Source organism: Misgurnus anguillicaudatus, chromosome 22 (genome assembly GCF_027580225.2).
Source record: "Misgurnus anguillicaudatus chromosome 22, ASM2758022v2, whole genome shotgun sequence".
NCBI classification, from domain to species: domain Eukaryota; kingdom Metazoa; phylum Chordata; class Actinopteri; order Cypriniformes; family Cobitidae; genus Misgurnus; species Misgurnus anguillicaudatus.
In genome coordinates, this window is record NC_073358.2 from 9,368,033 (window position 1) to 9,386,412 (window position 18,380).

General features: G+C 36.7%; 1 protein-coding gene and 1 long non-coding RNA gene across 2 annotated transcripts; one reads left to right on the forward strand and one right to left on the reverse strand.

The window, feature by feature from the left end:
* The first annotated feature begins 1,077 nt into the window (after nt 1-1,077).
* On the forward strand, nt 1,078-16,717 carry emb (embigin). Its single transcript, XM_055200772.2, has 8 exons — nt 1,078-1,285; nt 2,168-2,224; nt 5,112-5,301; nt 6,202-6,284; nt 6,373-6,500; nt 6,634-6,922; nt 15,973-16,006; nt 16,118-16,717. Exons 1-8 carry the CDS (start codon nt 1,228-1,230, stop codon nt 16,173-16,175), a joined length of 897 nt encoding a protein of 298 aa, XP_055056747.2. The 5' UTR covers nt 1,078-1,227; the 3' UTR covers nt 16,176-16,717.
* On the reverse strand, nt 12,009-14,807 carry LOC129427455 (uncharacterized). The gene is made up of 6 exons (XR_012365214.1): nt 14,475-14,807; nt 14,130-14,185; nt 13,512-14,042; nt 13,351-13,427; nt 13,099-13,201; nt 12,009-13,017 (listed from the first exon to the last, which is right to left on the reverse strand). It is a non-coding gene; the product is annotated as an uncharacterized lncRNA (long non-coding RNA).
* Nucleotides 16,718-18,380: the final 1,663 nt, after the last annotated feature.

The following is an 18,380-nucleotide window of genomic DNA, read 5'->3' on the forward strand; positions in this document are numbered from 1 at the left end:
ACATTTTTTGAAAATAGGCTAATTTTTCAGCTCCCGAGTTAAACGATTGTTTTTTACCATTTTGGAATCCATTCAGCTGATCTCCGGGTCTGGCGGTAATACTTTTAGCAAATCTTAGCATAATCCATTAAATCTGATTAGACCATTAGCATCGCGCTAAAAATGACCAAAGAGTTTCGAGACTCTTCTGTAGTTACATTGTGTACTAAGACTGACGGAAAATTAAATGTTGCGATTTTCTAGGCAGATATGGTTAGGAACTATACTCTCATTATGGCGTAATAATCAAGTTTGCTGCTGTAACATGGCTGCAGGAGGCGCAATGATATAATGCAGTGCCCGAAAATAGCCCCCTGGTTACTTTCAATAGCAGGGGACTATTTTTGGGCACTGCATAATATCAGTAGAGTCTACAGAAGAGTCAAGTTTTAAATAGGAAAAATATAGAAACTCTTTGGTTATTTTTTAACGTGATGCTAATGGTCTAATCAGATTCAATGGATTATGCTAAGCTATGCTAAAAGTGGTAGTGCCAGACCCAAAGATTGGCTGAATGGATTCCAAAATGGTAAAAATCAAATGTTTAACTCTAGGGGAGCTAGAAAATGAGCATATTTTTAAAAGTGTCCCTTTAAGTTTAAATAATGAAATATTGGCTGAAATGAAACAAAAGGCTACATTAATTGTTATTCTGATATCAGAAAGGCCAAATATGACAGTGTTGAAAATCCATTTATTTTGTGATTTACCACATAAACTCATGCTACCTAATGTAAAGAACATTCTGTGAAATTATAATCTTGATATCTTTTATTTTGACTAAGATCATGTCAAAAATTCAAATTAAAATGGTGCTGCTCCCAATCTCTATTATTAGATTATGAGACTTCATCCTGGATTATACCATACAGTGTGAGGTCAAAACAATCTCACAACACCTGACACAGACACACGTTTGTGCCTGTAAAACACATCACAGTCCCTGCGCCACCTCTTCGAGATTCATATTACAAGCTTTGCCATCATTTGATCAGGCACGGCTATGGCCACCTCCTGACATTCATGATTAATTTAAAGCAGGGCAAAACTGCAAGCCAGACCTGCTAAGTCACCATGGCTACAGTAAAAGGAGGCGGTGATGAGGCGTCTCATGGGACGTGATGCCTGATGTGATGCCTCGCCTCCGTTAAAACACAGCGCAGTTGCAGGGACACAGTGCTCGTCTCAATGGCTAATGTTAGGCATTTCATCTTGATTCTTCTCTACTGTGACAGAATAAGCACAGGTATGTTGTTGTCTTATTTATTATGTATGTTTGCTGCATAGTGTGACATTTGCTGCTTGTTTTCCAGCTTTGACATCATGACCTTGCCAGTCAGTTTCTATTGACTGTTATGATAATGCTTCTGTCAAAGTATCTAAGGAATGGCAATAGGATTGCATTGAAATATACCAGAATAAAAAAATATCTTGTTTGCATAGCTATGGCTTCATTTCAAACAGTAATGCTAATTTTTATATTAACCTTGAACATAATTTCAATAAAGATGATAATTTTTTGGGTTATTAATGTTAATAGTGAGTTAATAAATTACAAGCAGAATTTATACGACAAAAAGAAATCATTGGCAGGGTAACTAGGACAGCCACCAGGGGTGACTATATTGTACAGTACATACGTAGTAAGTTTGGTCAGTCTTTTTTAGTACGGGCCTCAAATTATTGGAACTGCCTTCCTACTGAGCTTAGAGAAAACACCAGCTATCTATAATTTTAAAACAATCAAAACTGCAATCATTAATAGTTTGTTTACCTTATCTTAGGTACTGCCCTTCTTGTATTGTAATTTAAAATAATCACGTTCTCTTTTATCTTTTTTATCTTTGTTATGTGTTCTCTTTTAATTTATATTTTATTTTATTTTATAATTATTATTATTATTATTTTTAACTGTAATATGATGTTGTGTTGACTTTAGGGTCTACAGATGAAAATGAGCTTTTCTGCTAACTCTTGTGCATTTAAATTTTGAGTGTAAACAAAAAATGTCAATTGATGTGCATTGTCCCTTTTATATAAATAAATAAATAAAATAAATAATAATAAAAAAATATTATATGCACCATGTATGACATAAAATAAAACATAAAATGTTTTTTTTTTTCAGAGACAACCTCCTCTCCAGAATTAAATAATGTCACAACTCGAAAAGCTTTCTCCAGAGGTATGCATTAACATATTTTAATTAACCACCTACCAGCATAATAATATAATGCATTTATACTGCATAATATAATTATTGCATTTAAACTTATTGCAAATGAGGTCACCATCTTGTAATGCAAGAATGACAGAAATTACCCTTCTTAAAGGGATACTCCAGCCAAATATCAAAATTATCCCATGATTTTCTCACCCTCGCAATCTGAGATACATTTGTTCATCATCTTTCACACAAACACATTTGTAGTTATTTTAGGAAATGTCCTAGCTTTATCAAGCTTTATAACGGTAGAAAACAGGGATCAGGGAACAACTTCCTGATTTTAAACCCCCAAAAAGTGCATTCATCCTTCACGGAAATAATCCACATGGCTCCAATGGGATAATAAAGATCTTCTGTGGGTAATCGATGCGATTTTATAAGAAAAATAACCATATTTCAAACTATAATAACTAGCTTTCTGTAACTGCCCCATCTTGGACTTTAGCATTGTCATGGGTACATTGCGCAGAGACTCTGGCATCATTACTGTAAGCTAGTTATTTAAGCAACATCGCTCAAGTAGGAGTGTGATATAGCTCTATATCGTCACGGCTGTGATTAGGCCAGAGGCAATCACAGCCGTGATGATATAGAGCTATATCACACGACTCCGAGAGCGATATTGATTTTATACAACAGTTCGACGGCACACGTTTGAAAAACGAAAACTAGAAAACAACAACGGAGTTATTTTAAAAGCCTCTTTGTTTGAGAACTACTTCTTCCGCCACGGATTTGACGGCGGCCAGAATGACAGGTAACACTTTCGGCTGCTTTGAATCTCATAATAACTCAATGGACGGAAAAGCGTTTCTTTATATTAACGTTTCTTGGTCACAAAGTGTAGTTTTAAGATTAGTTCAGTCGAGAATATATATGTATTATATTTAAATCTACAGTCGATTAGTAAAGATAGCGCCTGTTTGAACGTTTGCTTAGTGAGATTCGGTACGTATGAGAACCAAAGCATGAGCGGACGTCAGTGTTCACTCGCCCCGCTGACCAACGCCCTCTCTGGGCTACATCTCTGACAGGGATTCCCTGGCTCTCATGTTGGCCTTGTTTGTTTTTGATGGTCAAAATGAGATCAAATCTGCAGTATTTGGTGTCATGAAAAAACTATTACTTGTTTTCTTATTCATATTTAGTTTCTTTTGTGTTGTTATTGTTTTGGCGCGAGGTAAAAGTTAATAAAACTATACTTATATAAATGTTACTATTGGTTTACCATTTCATCTTAACGCGATACAAGCACTCGGTTATTATTAGACTTCGTTCTTGTCAGTACTATATTAAACTGGTTTTTATAAGTGTCAGAGAGATGTTTTTGCATGCTGCTTATAAATATACCAGTGGCGATATCTCATAACATGTTTTAATAGTCACGTCGCGATTAAATAAATGATCAATGTCCACATTTAGAAGCTGCGGTGCTTACCTGCAGTTCCACGGTGTTTTCGCGTTCTGATAAGAGATATAGCTCTGAGTGTTTACATTCCTCTTTCCAAGTGTTAATCGTCCACACGATGTGACAAGACATTACTCCCATTAACTTTAACGTAACATCCAAGAGCGCTGATCTTTGACGGAATAATAACTTCCGATTGGGGATTCACAGACTGATTTACGAGCTAGTGAACTAATGAGACACACGGAGAGTGATTCAAAACAATGCGGTTGTGTGTGTCCGTGTGTGCCTGCAGTTTTTCCATTCAGAGATGAGCCTGTTTAGAGGACCTCAATTCACTAGGTGGCGGAATGATAAGAAAGGTGAAGCGGTTACTGTGCCGTTATCAGTACAATATTGCACGCCTCTTAGCCAATCAGATTCGAGAACAAGAAAGAACTGTTGTATAATGTAGTCTATAACGTTTAAATATGGATTTTTTCATACAATATCACATCAATGCAGCCGTGTAGATTACCTCTTTGAAGGATAAATGCACAACTTCAAAGTCAGAAGTTGTTTCCTGATCCCTGTTTTTTTCACATAATGGAGTGGTTTACCAGACAGTGATTACACTGTAAAAAAATTCAGTAGAAATTACAATGTTATTGTAGTTGGGTTGCCGGTAATTTACTGTAGATTTAAATTTATGTTATTTACTGGCAACATTTTGTTCAAAGTTAAATACATGTAAAATATTAAGTCTTTATCTTTACAGAATAAAACTATACAATAACAGCCTCATGCAAAGCATTCTTGGAACCAGAAATCATCATCAACCTTTTTCTGTTTTTTGTTTCAGATTTTGTTTCCCAGAATGTTTTGCTTGATGCTGTTTTTTTAGTTTTACTCTGTAAAGACAAAGACTTGTAAATGTTTAATGTTCATTTAACTTTGAACAAAATGTTGCTAGTAAATAACATAAATTTAAATCTACGGTAAGTTACCTGCAACTCAGCTGCAATTTCTACGAATTTTTTTACAGTGTAGCTTAAGCCAAGACTAGTTTCATTAGGAAATATAATTTGTTTTAACAAACATGCCTTAATAAAAACATTACTTGTGTGCATTCTGAGGCAAAACAAAGGGCACTGATGTATTTTAAGATATGTCAGTGCAAGTTGTTTTCAGTTTGGACAGCTCTTACATTTATTTTAGGCTAGGACTAGTCTAATCCCTGTCTAGGAAACCGCCCCTATAAGTCTGGAAATAAAGGAGGATTTTTTCTAAAAAAAAAAAAAAACCAAATGTGTTTGTTTCGAAAGGTGATGGACATATGTATCTTGGATTGCTTGGGGGTGAGTAAATCATGGGTTAATTTTGATTTGGCTGGAGTATCGCTTTAATAAAGATTTATTGTATGTTTCGCTTATAAGACTACAATTTCTCACCACAGAGGTCAAAGTCATGCCATTATTGAAAAACTTGCAATCCTGACACCCCAATATATAGAACTAATATGTAACCTAACTGAAATACCAAATAACCCCTCCTACGTAACTGGTTACTGGACAAAAGATGGACAAGAAATTGAAAACTCAGAAGAAACCGTGAATAGAGACAATGAACATTATATCTTCAAAAAGACGTACGTGTGCTTAATGTTTCTGTACACTGTCAGAATAAAGGTACAAAAGCTGTCACTGGGACGGTACCCATTAAAAAGGTCCTATTTATGTACAAATATCCACTCTTTGGTTTACCAGTGACCTTTATTCCTGAAAGTGTATATTATGGATCAAAATGTCAACATGATCTTTAAAGTCTGTGAAAGTCAGAATGTGTTCTTAGTTCTTTGCTCTCAAACACAGGGGGCGTGTCCTATGTCAGTACTGAAACCACGCCCACTCGTCTCTTTTAACTTTCAAGCTGAATGGATGTTCACAGTAGATACCGTGAACACAGAAATGTGGATAAACTGTACCATACAGCAAAAAACATATTTCTCTGGCCAAAAATGTTTTAAATATACATTTTGCAGAAAGTAGAGCTTAATTAAATATATTTTTGAATTTGAAAATATATTTTGTTGTAACCTTTAACGTATATTTCAAAATGTATTACAGGGGCAACAAACAAACAAACAAACAAACAAACAAACAAGCAAATAAAACACATAGAGCTAAATTATTTTTATAAAATTTATAATGTATAAGTATTTTAAATATATTTTAAAATGGCAAAAAATATTGGTTAAAAAATTGTAAACATATTTCAAAATATATTTTTGGCTTTTTTTATATTTTGAAATGTACTATATTGAAAATATATATTTTTCTGTATGGGGTTTAATGGTCCACAATTCATTACTACACCATTCACAGTCCTTGTGTGTGTTTCAGCAATACATTTCTTAAATTTATAATGTGTGTAGAAACAATCCTCTGAAATGACTTTACACAGACTTTAAAGACTTTAAAGTTTAAAACCATCCCGACATTGCAAGAATGACTTAACAATGCTGTATATTATTAAACTTTCTCCAGAGTTTCAGAATACAGGCCACAGATCTTGGAAATTATTCCTGCATCTTTAGAGAAACTGATGCACAAGTCACATTTGTTTTAGATGGTATGTTTGCATACAGTATGCATATGTTTATCAAATACTCAATGATTATATGCATACTTATGATTTCACACAATCACCTTTCTTTCAGTTCCTGTAATGAAAGATAAACGAGACAAGCCGGTAGTGAGCTACATTGGAGATTCGGTTGTACTTGTGTGTAAACATAAATATACACCAGACACCTGGAGCTGGTACAAAACAAATTATACTGAAAAGGTAAGAAATCAGAAATGAGTATCTGACATTATGCCCTGCCATACATTAAAGTGTCAATAGCTACACACAGACAATATATAGCCTAACACAAATCTGCCTGTATTTATATGATTAATGTTTTTCCTCTGTACAGATTTTAATTAATGGTACCGCCAACCCTTTGAACTACAAGATCTTTATTAAGAAAAATGAAACAAAACTGACTGTACTGAATTTGACTGAGGAAGATTCTGGAAAGTACATATGCAGTGCTGAATTTGACATCAAACCCACCGAGTCTTATGTAGAGCTGAAGGTCTTGTCTTACATTGAGCCTCTCAAACCCTTCCTGGTCATCCTGTTTGAGGTCATTGTCCTGGTCGCTCTGATTTTGCTTTGGGAAAAATGCAATAAACCTCAGCACCATGACTGTGTAGCTACAGGTAAGGTCAAGAATAATCTCTGAATGACTAGCAGTCGAAAGTTGCACTACATAGTTAGACACATAGCAGCCTACACTCCAATAAAGGTGCTTTAAAGGGATGACCGCTTTTGGAACACTGCTTCATGAAGCTTCGAAATGTTTACGAATTGTTTGTTTCGAATCATTACTTGTTTGTCTTCGTGCGACGCCGCTGGAACTGACAGGCGGATGACGTCAAAGTACGGTGCGCGGCTGTCTGTTCTTGCGGCCCCGCATAAAGTCGAACAAACCTATTGGTTCCGAGCATGTATCAGATTGGACATGTCACGTGATTTTAGCAAACAAGGATTGTTATGTCATAACAAGGTGTTTCCCTATGTCAAGGGCCCTGTCTCAAATGGCGCACTTTATGTGGACTTTCGGTCTCATGGCCTTAAATTGCACATGCTCGCTTAGTCTACGAGTCCATACACTGTAAAAAATACTTTGCTGCCTTACATTTTTTTGTTGAATCAACTTGGATTTACAAGTCATTTCAACTTACTATTATTTATCTTGACTAGAGATGAGTTGTTATAACTACAGGTGAGTTGTTATAATGTATAAAATTAAGTTGACTTTTCTCAACTATATTTTATAAGTTGTGACAACTTATCTCTGTTGACATGACTTGTAAATCTGAGTTGATTTAACAAAAAAATGTAAGGCAGCAAAGTATTTTTTACAGTGTGTCTCATCTGTCATTTTTACACTCAGAAGTGTGCTCATCAGCGCCCCCTTTGCACCCACACTGCAGCAGGCTTTGCGCACTTTACCAACCCAGAAGTCGTTGCGAAAGAGCATTCAGACCAATCAGATGACAGAAGGGAGGAGTTTACACTGATGGGCAACTATTTCCGGCATGACGGCTCGAGGCTGTCCCAAAATTCGACTTCGGTGCGCCCTCTTGGACTCATGTCAAGGGTCTGCATTACATGATGTCATCAAACTGTAGGGCTGCAACTAACGACTATTTTAATAGTCGACTAGTCACCGACTATTGAAACGATTAGTCGACTAATCAAATAATAATTTTTTTCCTAAAATTTAGCATGAGATTGCTTTAATTCTGTGGAAAATGATAGTAAACAAGAAAGAAGGGGGTAGTTCAATGAACATTTTTTACATTTAATGAAAACAAGTTTTACATTTTTAATAATTGCAGCTACTATGATTTTACCAAAACGAAGTTATATTTCAGCAATTTAAATATATATTTATTAGGGCTGTCAATAAATTATTTTGATCTGTTCTAAATTTACCTAAATGTAACACTTTTCAAGTTTTTAATGCTCTAATCAGCATGGATTTGGTCAATATATATGCTATATGAAAATGTATGTCTACAACAGCCTGTTTACATTTTCAAAAATTAGTCATTTATATTTTAATATTCTCTATTAAAAAACTTCAAAACCATTGGAACAATTGTTGGAATCAGATAAAGCCTGACATAACTACACCTGTTTACGCAGAGCAAAAACAATATCAATATATGTTACATATATGTTTTTCTTTTATTGTTTAATTTTGACATTGAGACAGACCGCTTTAAGATCCTGTAGGCTAATGCAAGGGTTTAATATAACTTAACATAATTTAAGGAAAAGATACTTTTCCTTAACAGTTAACCAAACATTCACTTCAGATATAACAGATTATAGGTCATACCTGCGTGAATTCTTGTCAAAACAGATATTTTTAAAACTGTAATTTTGTGTAAGATGTCTATATATATCTGGGTCGCGCACTCGCATGTTTGTGTGCATGCGCTTCAGACGTCTGCGTCAGACATCGCTTTTGAGCCTTGTCACTCTTAATAACTCTTTTAACATCAATCAGGTCCCGAACTTTATCTCTCTTAATAATTATTTTAACATCAAGCAAGTCCTGCAGTCTATTTCTATCATTTCTGAATGCTTTAAAAACGAAACTAAAAAGTGAAAGAAGACGCATCTTTGCTTTATATGGATTTGGGACGGTACACCTCTCAGGAAACGTGCAGATAAAGATAATTTTAGATGTTTAATGACCATTTAGAGCATTGGATTCGCTAGACGAGAGCTTAATGTTCTTATTTTTATGAAAAGCTCCGAACATCTAGACAGCGCCGGTTACTTGCTGCTTCTCAATTCATCCAGCTGTGGGTCAAACAGAAATTGCGTGTTGCGTTAATAAAATTAATGAATTTGCGTTAACGCGTTTATTTTGACAGCCCTAATATTTATATATATATATATATATATATAAATATATATATGCTGTATTTTTTAAGTTTTGAAGGTTTAAATCTAAACAAACCAACTGCAGTTGAATTGATATTAATTTGAATGCACAACCAAAAAACGAGATTTCTGAAAAATAAAAAAAACAGATTTATATATACTCAGTGAGGGCATTCGCCTGTTGTGGGGTGCACGTCTGCTTCTTTTGCAGAAAGGCGTCCGTGGCTCTCTTCTTCAGACTGCATGCATTTAATTTAAAATTTTGTCAGGCACAGTCGGGCATAACATTAAATCCTTTATTTATTTATTTTAAAGCGAAAATACGCATATAAAATGTACAATGTACATCCAAAACAAAACGTATTGGCTTCCATGTTATTTAAATCTTACCGAGGCGAGTCAAACTCTGTTTCATTCAACTGTCCGACGTGCTTCTTTAAATGTTCGTGCATGACCGAGGTGCTGTTGTGAAATGCAAAGACTGCTCTGAAAACCATGCAGGTAATCTTTTTATTCGCCGTATCCAGGCTAAAATGCTCCCAAACCTCAGATGTTTTGGTACGTGCAGCTGCTACGTTGGACGCTGCCATTTCTGTGTGTTATCGCTGAGCAGAGAAGCTAATGCGCATGTGCGACTCTCGGCAGAGATTGTAATGATAAGAGATGCCTCACTCGGTCGAAAAAAACCATCTCTGGCGACAACGTCGACAATGATATTCATTGTCGACTATTTCTATTATCGATTTTTGTCGACAACGTCGACGAATCGTTGCAGCCCTATCAAACTGTGGACTCTGAAGAGGTCCACAAGTTCGGAATGTGTCATTTGGGACAGGGCCAAGGAAGGATCCTCTGAAGCCAGAATTTCGAGGATGCTACGTCATCGACATCCATCAAAGGACTGTTCCAATGTCCTTAGATTTTCCAACAAGGACTGAGTACTTCGTTCAAGAAATATCTCATATCCAGGAAAGGATGCACATGTGTAGCCTTTGCGCTCTAAATTCAACCACAATCCTATGCGCGCAGCACCGAAAGCACACTTTTTTACTGACGTAATGATGCAATGATGTGCTCTTGCTAGCCTGTTCCATTTATGTGTTCTCCGATACTAAAGAGGAGCCTCGCCTAGCCTCTGAAGGAACTGACTTGGAAGGACCAGTCCTGCCAATGAAGTATCCTTGACATTAAGAAACACCTACTGTTTCACAACATGGTTTGAGTGATACAGCTACGGCCAAATTTTGGTTTAGGGGTTTATGGATAAATTTGGGGGTAGGATTATTAGGATGAAACAGCGCTCATCTAGCAAGGATCACAAGATTTTGGTCGTAGCTGTATTCCGTCTAGCCACAACCTCCAAACATGTGGTGTTGATCTCAAAGTGAACCCATGAATCATCAGATTGTGGGTCAGTTTTATGGTAAATGTTAATGGATAATGTGGATAATTTGCCACTTAATAAGCTTATTGAGTAAATTATATTGAAAAAATACACTGTTGTAATGATCTGTGTCTAGATCTAATTGCTTTTAAACAATAGACATATTTTTGTAGACTAACCCTGGATGCTCGCAAAAAAAAACATTTGTTTTTTTCATCGACTTTTGGATTATCGCAGAAAGTAAGCTCTGTATTTAACAAAATTTATAACACTTACACATTTTGTCCAACAAGTTAATCCTCACAGATGAATTCTAAGTATTTGAAGTGTAAATGTGTTTACAAGAAATCAGTGGCGGCCGTTGACTTTTTTTTTGAGGGCGCTCGATGCGATGAGTTTAGTGTTAAGTGAGCATCTCTTTTATCGCAAACCTTTTCGACGTGTTTTGACATGACGCACTAAACACATATTTTGACATGACGAGCCACACACGACACTCCAAACCCGCCACTGCTAGAATTTTTGACTTCAAAATTCATAAAATATCTGTGTATATTAATGTGTAACTTTAGAGACAGTCCCTAAAATCCCTGATCCAAGTAAAATTTGTTCATCCATGCTAAATTCGCTAATGCTTTTGCTGTCTTCAAACAAAACAACACATTCTATCGAATACACATAAGCTTTAATCACATCACAAGAATACAACTTTTGTTATGTGGAGATCATGAGAAAACAAGCATGCAAAAAAATAAATAGCACTTGGCCTCTCGGGTGTAGTACAATAGGGCTTGGGCGCCGCGTTGCGTTCTGGGACGTGGCGGCCATGTTGGTGGCCTCGCGAATGTAATCATACAGCAAGTTGAACGAGGAGAAGCGGCAGAGTTGGGAGAATTAAAAGAAAGAAAAAAGATGTTAAAATCCGGAAAAGTATGTGTAATTTACTGGGATACGTTAAACAGGGAAGCAGGGACCGGTATGTGGACAAAATCGGATCTATTAACGGTTGGGATCCATATGAAAAAAGAGTCATTTAAGATAACAGCGTGGTTGTTGTAAGAGCACGATTTCACGCCAATCTGTAAGCAAAGTCACGTATGACCTAGCTTCACAACTACCCAGATAGCAAAAGATAGCAATGAGTCGGCGGACCACCGGCGGTGCTCTGGCGACAGTAGAAGCGTCATAAAGGCGTAATCGCAAACACGTCTGACGGCGGTCCGCCGGCGGCAGCCGCTTTTTAAAAGCGGCAGCCGGCTGTCTACCGCCTTCAATCCGCGGCTGGCCCGCCGGCCAACCGCCGTTCGGCCGCCTTTATATTGAAGGCGGCTCTTTCGCGGCCCGTCGGAGGCAAACGCTATTTTCGAGCGATTTGCCGCCGCTTATTGTATATATATAATATAGGCTATATCTAGTATGCAGTTTATCAAAAATAATAATTGATCAAATCAGACAAATTCTCATTTGGAGTTTTTATTCCTCATTTCAAAGTACATTAACAGTCATTGAACTATGATGTGTAAGAGCACTAAAATATAAATAACTGAAAAATAAAAAAGTACTAAAGAACATACAGGTTTTCAAATAAATTCTAGTTTAAAAAAAACATTACAAGCAAATTAGAACATTTACAACAATTGTTAATAATTTAGAGGTCAGCTCTAAGATGAAAATAATTAGGCTACCAGTAAACATTATATTAAGTAATGAGGATATTTGGTACCAAAGAATGGCCAGCATACCAAATAATAGTCATTTCTAACAATAGGATAAGTGTTAATCATTTAGAGTAAAGCTCTGGACTAGAATAGACTATTATAATGGCATTGCTGACCTGGGACACAATATTTTTACTTTGCTGCAATATGATCTGTCTCTTGTGAATGAAAAATGAACAGATACTTTATTGATCCTCAATGGGAAATTCAAGGTCCCAGTAGCTTATAACACAACACACATCAACATAAACAGAATGATTAAAAAAAAACAAATCCACATGACTAAAAAAAAAAAAACAGTAAAAGACACAAAAGACATTAAAAAAGATCCACATGAATGTAATGTATAAGCATGAGGCGCTTAAGATCAGTACTTTATCTCGTGCACCTGTATAAAGGACAAACCTTCTCGCCATTCCATATCTTTCCGAGGAGCTGCCATCAAGGCAGGGTCCCAGGGAATTTGGAAAAAAAGAAAAGTAATTTTCACAGTGAAGTGTGGATTGGTTGAGTGTACTGTCACACTTCAGGCTTCTTGATGTTACTGACTGCAGGATAAAGAAAGGGTTCCAGTTGTCTGTGATGCTGGGGTGTCAGTAGTCAGCCTCGGTTTTAAGGGGTCAGCTGTGGGTCCCTCTCAGCTGTGTGCCGCCTTTATGGTCAGATGCTCCTTTCAGGTTACGCGTAACATTAACCTGGACAGCCCCATCAGTGGCATCCTGGGTTGCCGGGTTCTTTCGGATGGCTCCTGTAGAAAATACAGAACTGTCATTCCATTTGAATAACGTAAGGCCATACACATCTACTTAAATATAAAAATCTAACTTACTTTGAACAATGGTCTTCAGAAACAGGTCTCTAAAACATGCTTGATTCCCTACACCAGTCCAGGTTGTATTAATTGAAAGGTGATTAGAGAAGATACTCTAAAGCTGAAAATTCAAAAAAAGTGTTACAAATTACATTTCTCAGAATTTTCTCATACATAAATGTGAGACAGGCTGTGGATTCAGACTGTATATGCAGTGTACAAACTTAATTTTACTTTTAGATTACCCTACGGCAAAATTAGCACACTTACAAATTGTTCCTGGAGCATTTTATCCTGCCTCAAAGTGTTGTCAAGCAACATTAAAAGTAAGCCGCTGTCATCCGAAGCTACAAAATGAAAGGCATATGGTAATTTTGGACCTACATCACAGACAAAAAAAGTAAAATTTAAGAAAGAATGCATGTTCTTACCTGCTCGTTCACTACGTTCCCTCGGGGCTTGGTTCTTCTCCCTCACACTGCAAAAAATGATTGTCTTACCTAGTTTTTTGTCTTGTTTTCTAATATAAATATCTAAAAATTCTCAAATTGAGACACATTGACTTGGCAAGCAAGTGGCTCAAGATACCAAGTCCTGCCATTGAAATAAATGATAAAAATCAAGAGTTTTTCTTTTTACTTAAAACAAGTCAAAATATCTGCCAATGCAGTAAGAAAAATAAACTCAATTTAAGTTGATTAAGTTCAAAACTGGAATTTAGTTTATTTTTCTTACTGCACAGGCAATTTTTTTACTTGTTTTAAGTAACAAAAAACTCCCGATTTTCATCATTTATTTCAATAAACAAAACCCAATACCCCAAGCCACCTGCCCACAAAGTCAGCGTCTCAATTTAAGAACCTTCAGATACCAACACTAGAAAACAAGACAAAAGAAAACCAAGCAAGACTTTCATTTTTTGCAGTGCAGGGCTTGGTTTTCATTCTGGAGCCTCTAGAAATCTACATTATATATAAAAAAACAACAACTAAAAGCACTATTTTAAATATTGTTAAAACACTGCACACTAAGACACAGGCCTAATATACCTTGATAGCTGAAAACTTCATGCTGTGCACGAGATGCTGTGCTCTGGGCAAGCTATCTGCAAGAAAATATGAATAAAACTACATTGTTAATACAACTTCAGTTACTGGATAAGCAGCATAGAGCAAACATAGTCTTACTAACAACTTTTAAATAAAAAATAAAAGAACTAGAACTTTGCTTAACCTCCGTGTGTACTATAACAAAGGCAAAACAGCATGTGTTCGCTTACACTTGCTAGCCACTTTAGCTAGGGGAGCATACTTGTTCAGACAAACGAAGTAATTTAAATAACTTCTATACATGAACATAATCTTGCGTTACACAAAAATGAAACATGTACTTACTTAAACGATCGTAATTGATGACTTTTGTCTTAAATCTGTATCTTGATCCTCTCTTCAAACACTGAAATGTGTGACGCCGAGTGCTCTCTGGGAGGACACGTTATCTTCCGGTTTACAATTCTTCCGTCTTTTTTAAGTGCTGCCCCTGTCGACCGGTGGCGGTACTTCACTGTTTGTGCTTTAACACTTTCTTTTTTGTCTCAATTAATTTGTACAGGTCGCAATCGCAAAATAATCCTTGTACATGTAAAAGGTAAAAAAAATTAAATCGATGTTGGAAAATAATGAAAGACATAAAGGAAATTTCCAGTCAAGTGCATAAATCAAAGACATGTACAAATGTTCACCTAAGTGATAAAATAATTCGACATATTTCACATATATTACTGTATAATCGCTTCAGAGTTTAAAAGTAATTTAAATGTAATTTCCTAAAACTTCAAGAATCTATTATAAACCCTACTGGCTTTAGATGCACGTGAAACATGCTTGAACTCAGGGTGTAAAAAAGGAAACTAACTTAAAACACATTCGTATAAACATAACTTACATATCTTTGCTTTGGAGCAAAACAACTATCCTATTTCATATAATTCACATATATAGGCTATTATGATTTTATAACCGATCAAATGTGAAAGTTAAAATTCTGTCAGTACTTTAACTCCAATGGCCAATGTTGATTTTGAGAAGATTTCAAAGCGGCTTGCCGCCAGCCTGCCGCGGTCTATTAGACGGAGGCAACCGCCAGAGAAAATTAAGCAGTCGGGCCGCCGGCTGCATGCCGGCGGCAAATCGCAAGGGAGGGGAGTGACGTATTCGGCGGCAAACGTTTCATCCCCGCCAGCGGGACGCACCTATAGCCGACAGCTTAGGGCTGGCGGCAAAAAGAAGTCCTGCGGATATTTTTTGCTATCTGGGTAGCTTAGTTAATGCAGCAGTTTTTGCTGTCAGCAGAGGGATAGCAACAGAAAGATGAATGTTGAAATGTTCCCGTATTTTGGGCGAGTAAACCGGGACATTTCCCTTATGTTCAATGTTGACTTAAGGTATATAAATTAATATTCAGATGTAATACTTCACTGTTGTATATATAAATGTCATTTATATGTCATGTATACACATTACTGAGGGGTTGAGGTTAATGTTTGGTTTCCGATATTGAATAAAACATAATAAAGTTTTCTGTAACCTGTCATTTTTAATGTAAATTACTTTTAATGTGTTACTTTATTATTAATACAGCAACGGTTTACAATGGTTGAAAAAATAACGACAAATTAATCAAATTAAGACACACGATTGAGAGAAAGTATGTCTATAAACAGAGCGCAGCATGGAGCGCAGCAGTAAAGGAGGCAACCAACATGGCCGCCACGACAAGTAATGACGTCACGACGCCCAAGCCCTATTGAAGCTTTGAAAGGCTTTGTTTCTCCGGTTACTACCATTCACTCCATCGTCATTAAATATTAACAAAGGATTTTTTCATTTACAGAGAATGATGTCCATACTGAACAAACCAGTAAACTGTAAGTATGTTTCAAAATAATGCCTGGAAAGTCTCAGTAAAGATGTTCCAGGTAAAATCAAAAGGTAGATGGTACAGAAAATGTCAATGAAGTTGCACATCTTTGTTGCAGCACTGGTGACAGTAATGGGATGGAGACCACAGCAAGACAAAGAAAACTGGAACACTGAGATTTTCATTGAAATAGATCAGGGTTCCTCGCATCCGGCCCTGGAGGGCCGGTGCCCTGCGGAGTTTGGTATCAGCCCTGATCAAACACACCTGCCTGTGATTTTCTAGCGATCATGAAGCCAATGATTAGCTTGTTCAGGTGTGTTTGATCAAGGTCGGAGCTGGGCTCTGCGGGGCGCCGGCTCTCCGGGGTTGGATGTAAGGAACCATGAAATAGATGAATGATCTTACAGACTGCTACCGAGCAGTTTAAAAAGGGTGACATTGTGTAACCTCAGCTTTCAATTTTACTCAGCAATAAAGTTTTCGCCAAAACTACCTATATGTTTAAGCAATATCTATTCACATTTCAAAATGCAATACCATATATAAGAATATAAGTCATGTACTCTTCACTGTATTAATGTTACACGTACAAAATGCAAATGTATGCATTTTATATCTAATAGTGATGTGTATTCACTTTTGGACATTATTATTTATTGAATAATAAACTAATGATGAATCTACTTTTCTAAAAACCTCATCATATACCAAAAATGTTTTTTTTGTGATCTGATGGTTGTTTAAAGGTGCATTGTGTTGCTTTGGAGGGATCTCTTGACAGAAATGCAATATAATATACACAACTACATTATAATATATATCAATATAACTGTATTGTTTATATTTTGTAAGAATGAGCCGTTTTTATCTAGACACACCACAGATCTCTTAAAGCCGCTCTATGCATTTTCGACGTTTTTGTCAAACAGCGACCCCTAGAGTGGCTGGAGAATACTTGCAACTGTCGTAATTTCCCACTCTAGTACACCTCCGAAGATAATGACCAGGTAATGTTTCACAATTTCATACAAATATTAGGCTACTGCATAGTCTACTAAACTACAGATTATGGTAATAGGATAATAAGAAGTTTATTCCAAGTGTAAAGTACCGCATTTGCTGGCTTATAACGTTTTTACATGATTGCAGCTAAATCACAAGTAAACAGTCTATAGTCAATGTCTACTGTACTGTGACAAAGTTAATTGTGTACGTTGCATTATTTCTTAACATTGGTCGTTATAATGTCACTATACATGATTATTGCTATTTATCATAATAGTTTGCAAATTGTGCATGTTTACAACCTCTAGGCTTATTTATGTCCTGATAATTTGAGATATTGACAACGGTGTCATGATAATCGCATAACATACTACAAGCAAGCGCAACAACATAGACCGCAAACAAGTCGAACAAGCCTAACGTGAGTGGCATTGTTGCCGTAAAGCAAGTCGTGATTGTCGCGAGATTTGTCAGGGGCGGTTCTCTCAAGCTTGCATTGCTGGTTTTGCTAGCAGCGTCCTTCCCGAGCTTCAACAGGAGGATGATTCGCCCTACTATGACTTTGTTTACGACCGAAATAACTTTGAAGCTGTTATTAAGGTAAAATAACTGCATAGTGTGTCTTTAACATGGAAGTCATGTTTCTGCAGTTTTGTCACTACGTGGTATCAGATGACCTGTTCGTCCTGTGGTGTCTACCGTAGCTTCTCTATGCATTTCGAAAGGGAGGGGTGAGCTGTGGACTTACTGTGGGTTCACACCAGCCGCGTTTGAGGCATCAAATTCGCATCTAGTTTGCCGCTTAAACATTTTGGGGCAGTTTCCTGGACAGTGATTAGACTAGTCCTAGACTAAAATAAATTTAAGAGCTGTCGAAACTGAAAACAACTTGCACTGACATATCTTAAAATACATCAGTGCTCTTTGTTTTGCCTAAAAATGCACACAAATAATGTTTTTAGTAAGGCATGTTTGTTAAAACTAATTATATTTCCTAATTAAACTGGGCCTAGTCCTGGCTTAAGTTAATCCCTGTCCTGGAAACCACCCCTTAGAGTTTAGTCGCTTCATTCGCGCATGAAATTCTAGTCATCGAGACATTCACGCGGAAATTCGCTTCATGGGAGGGGCTTCTGCGACTCCTCTTGCTTTCTGTAATCATGTCACTACTAGAAGAAGCTCCTGTTTGGTTAACGCGGCATGTTTTTCCGCCAAAGTTCAAATTTTTAAACTTGCGCGTTTCCCCCGAATTGCGTCTAACTGTGGGTTTACACCAAACGCAAAGCGTGCAATCGCATCGTGTTGCTTGCTCTAGATTACTCGCGGGATTTACATGACTTCGTGTCATGCGAATTTTTCGCTCGAGTTGAATA

Bases quoted from the DNA above. Each gene is read 5' to 3' on its own strand.
- emb (XM_055200772.2), top strand. From the start codon at position 1,228: ATGGCTAATGTTAGGCATTTCATCTTGATTCTTCTCTACTGTGACAGA. The intron at 6,285-6,372 runs GTATGTTTGCAT...CCTTTCTTTCAG, and splicing joins AGTCACATTTGTTTTAGATG to TTCCTGTAATGAAAGATAAA. The intron at 6,501-6,633 runs GTAAGAAATCAG...TCCTCTGTACAG, and splicing joins AAACAAATTATACTGAAAAG to ATTTTAATTAATGGTACCGC.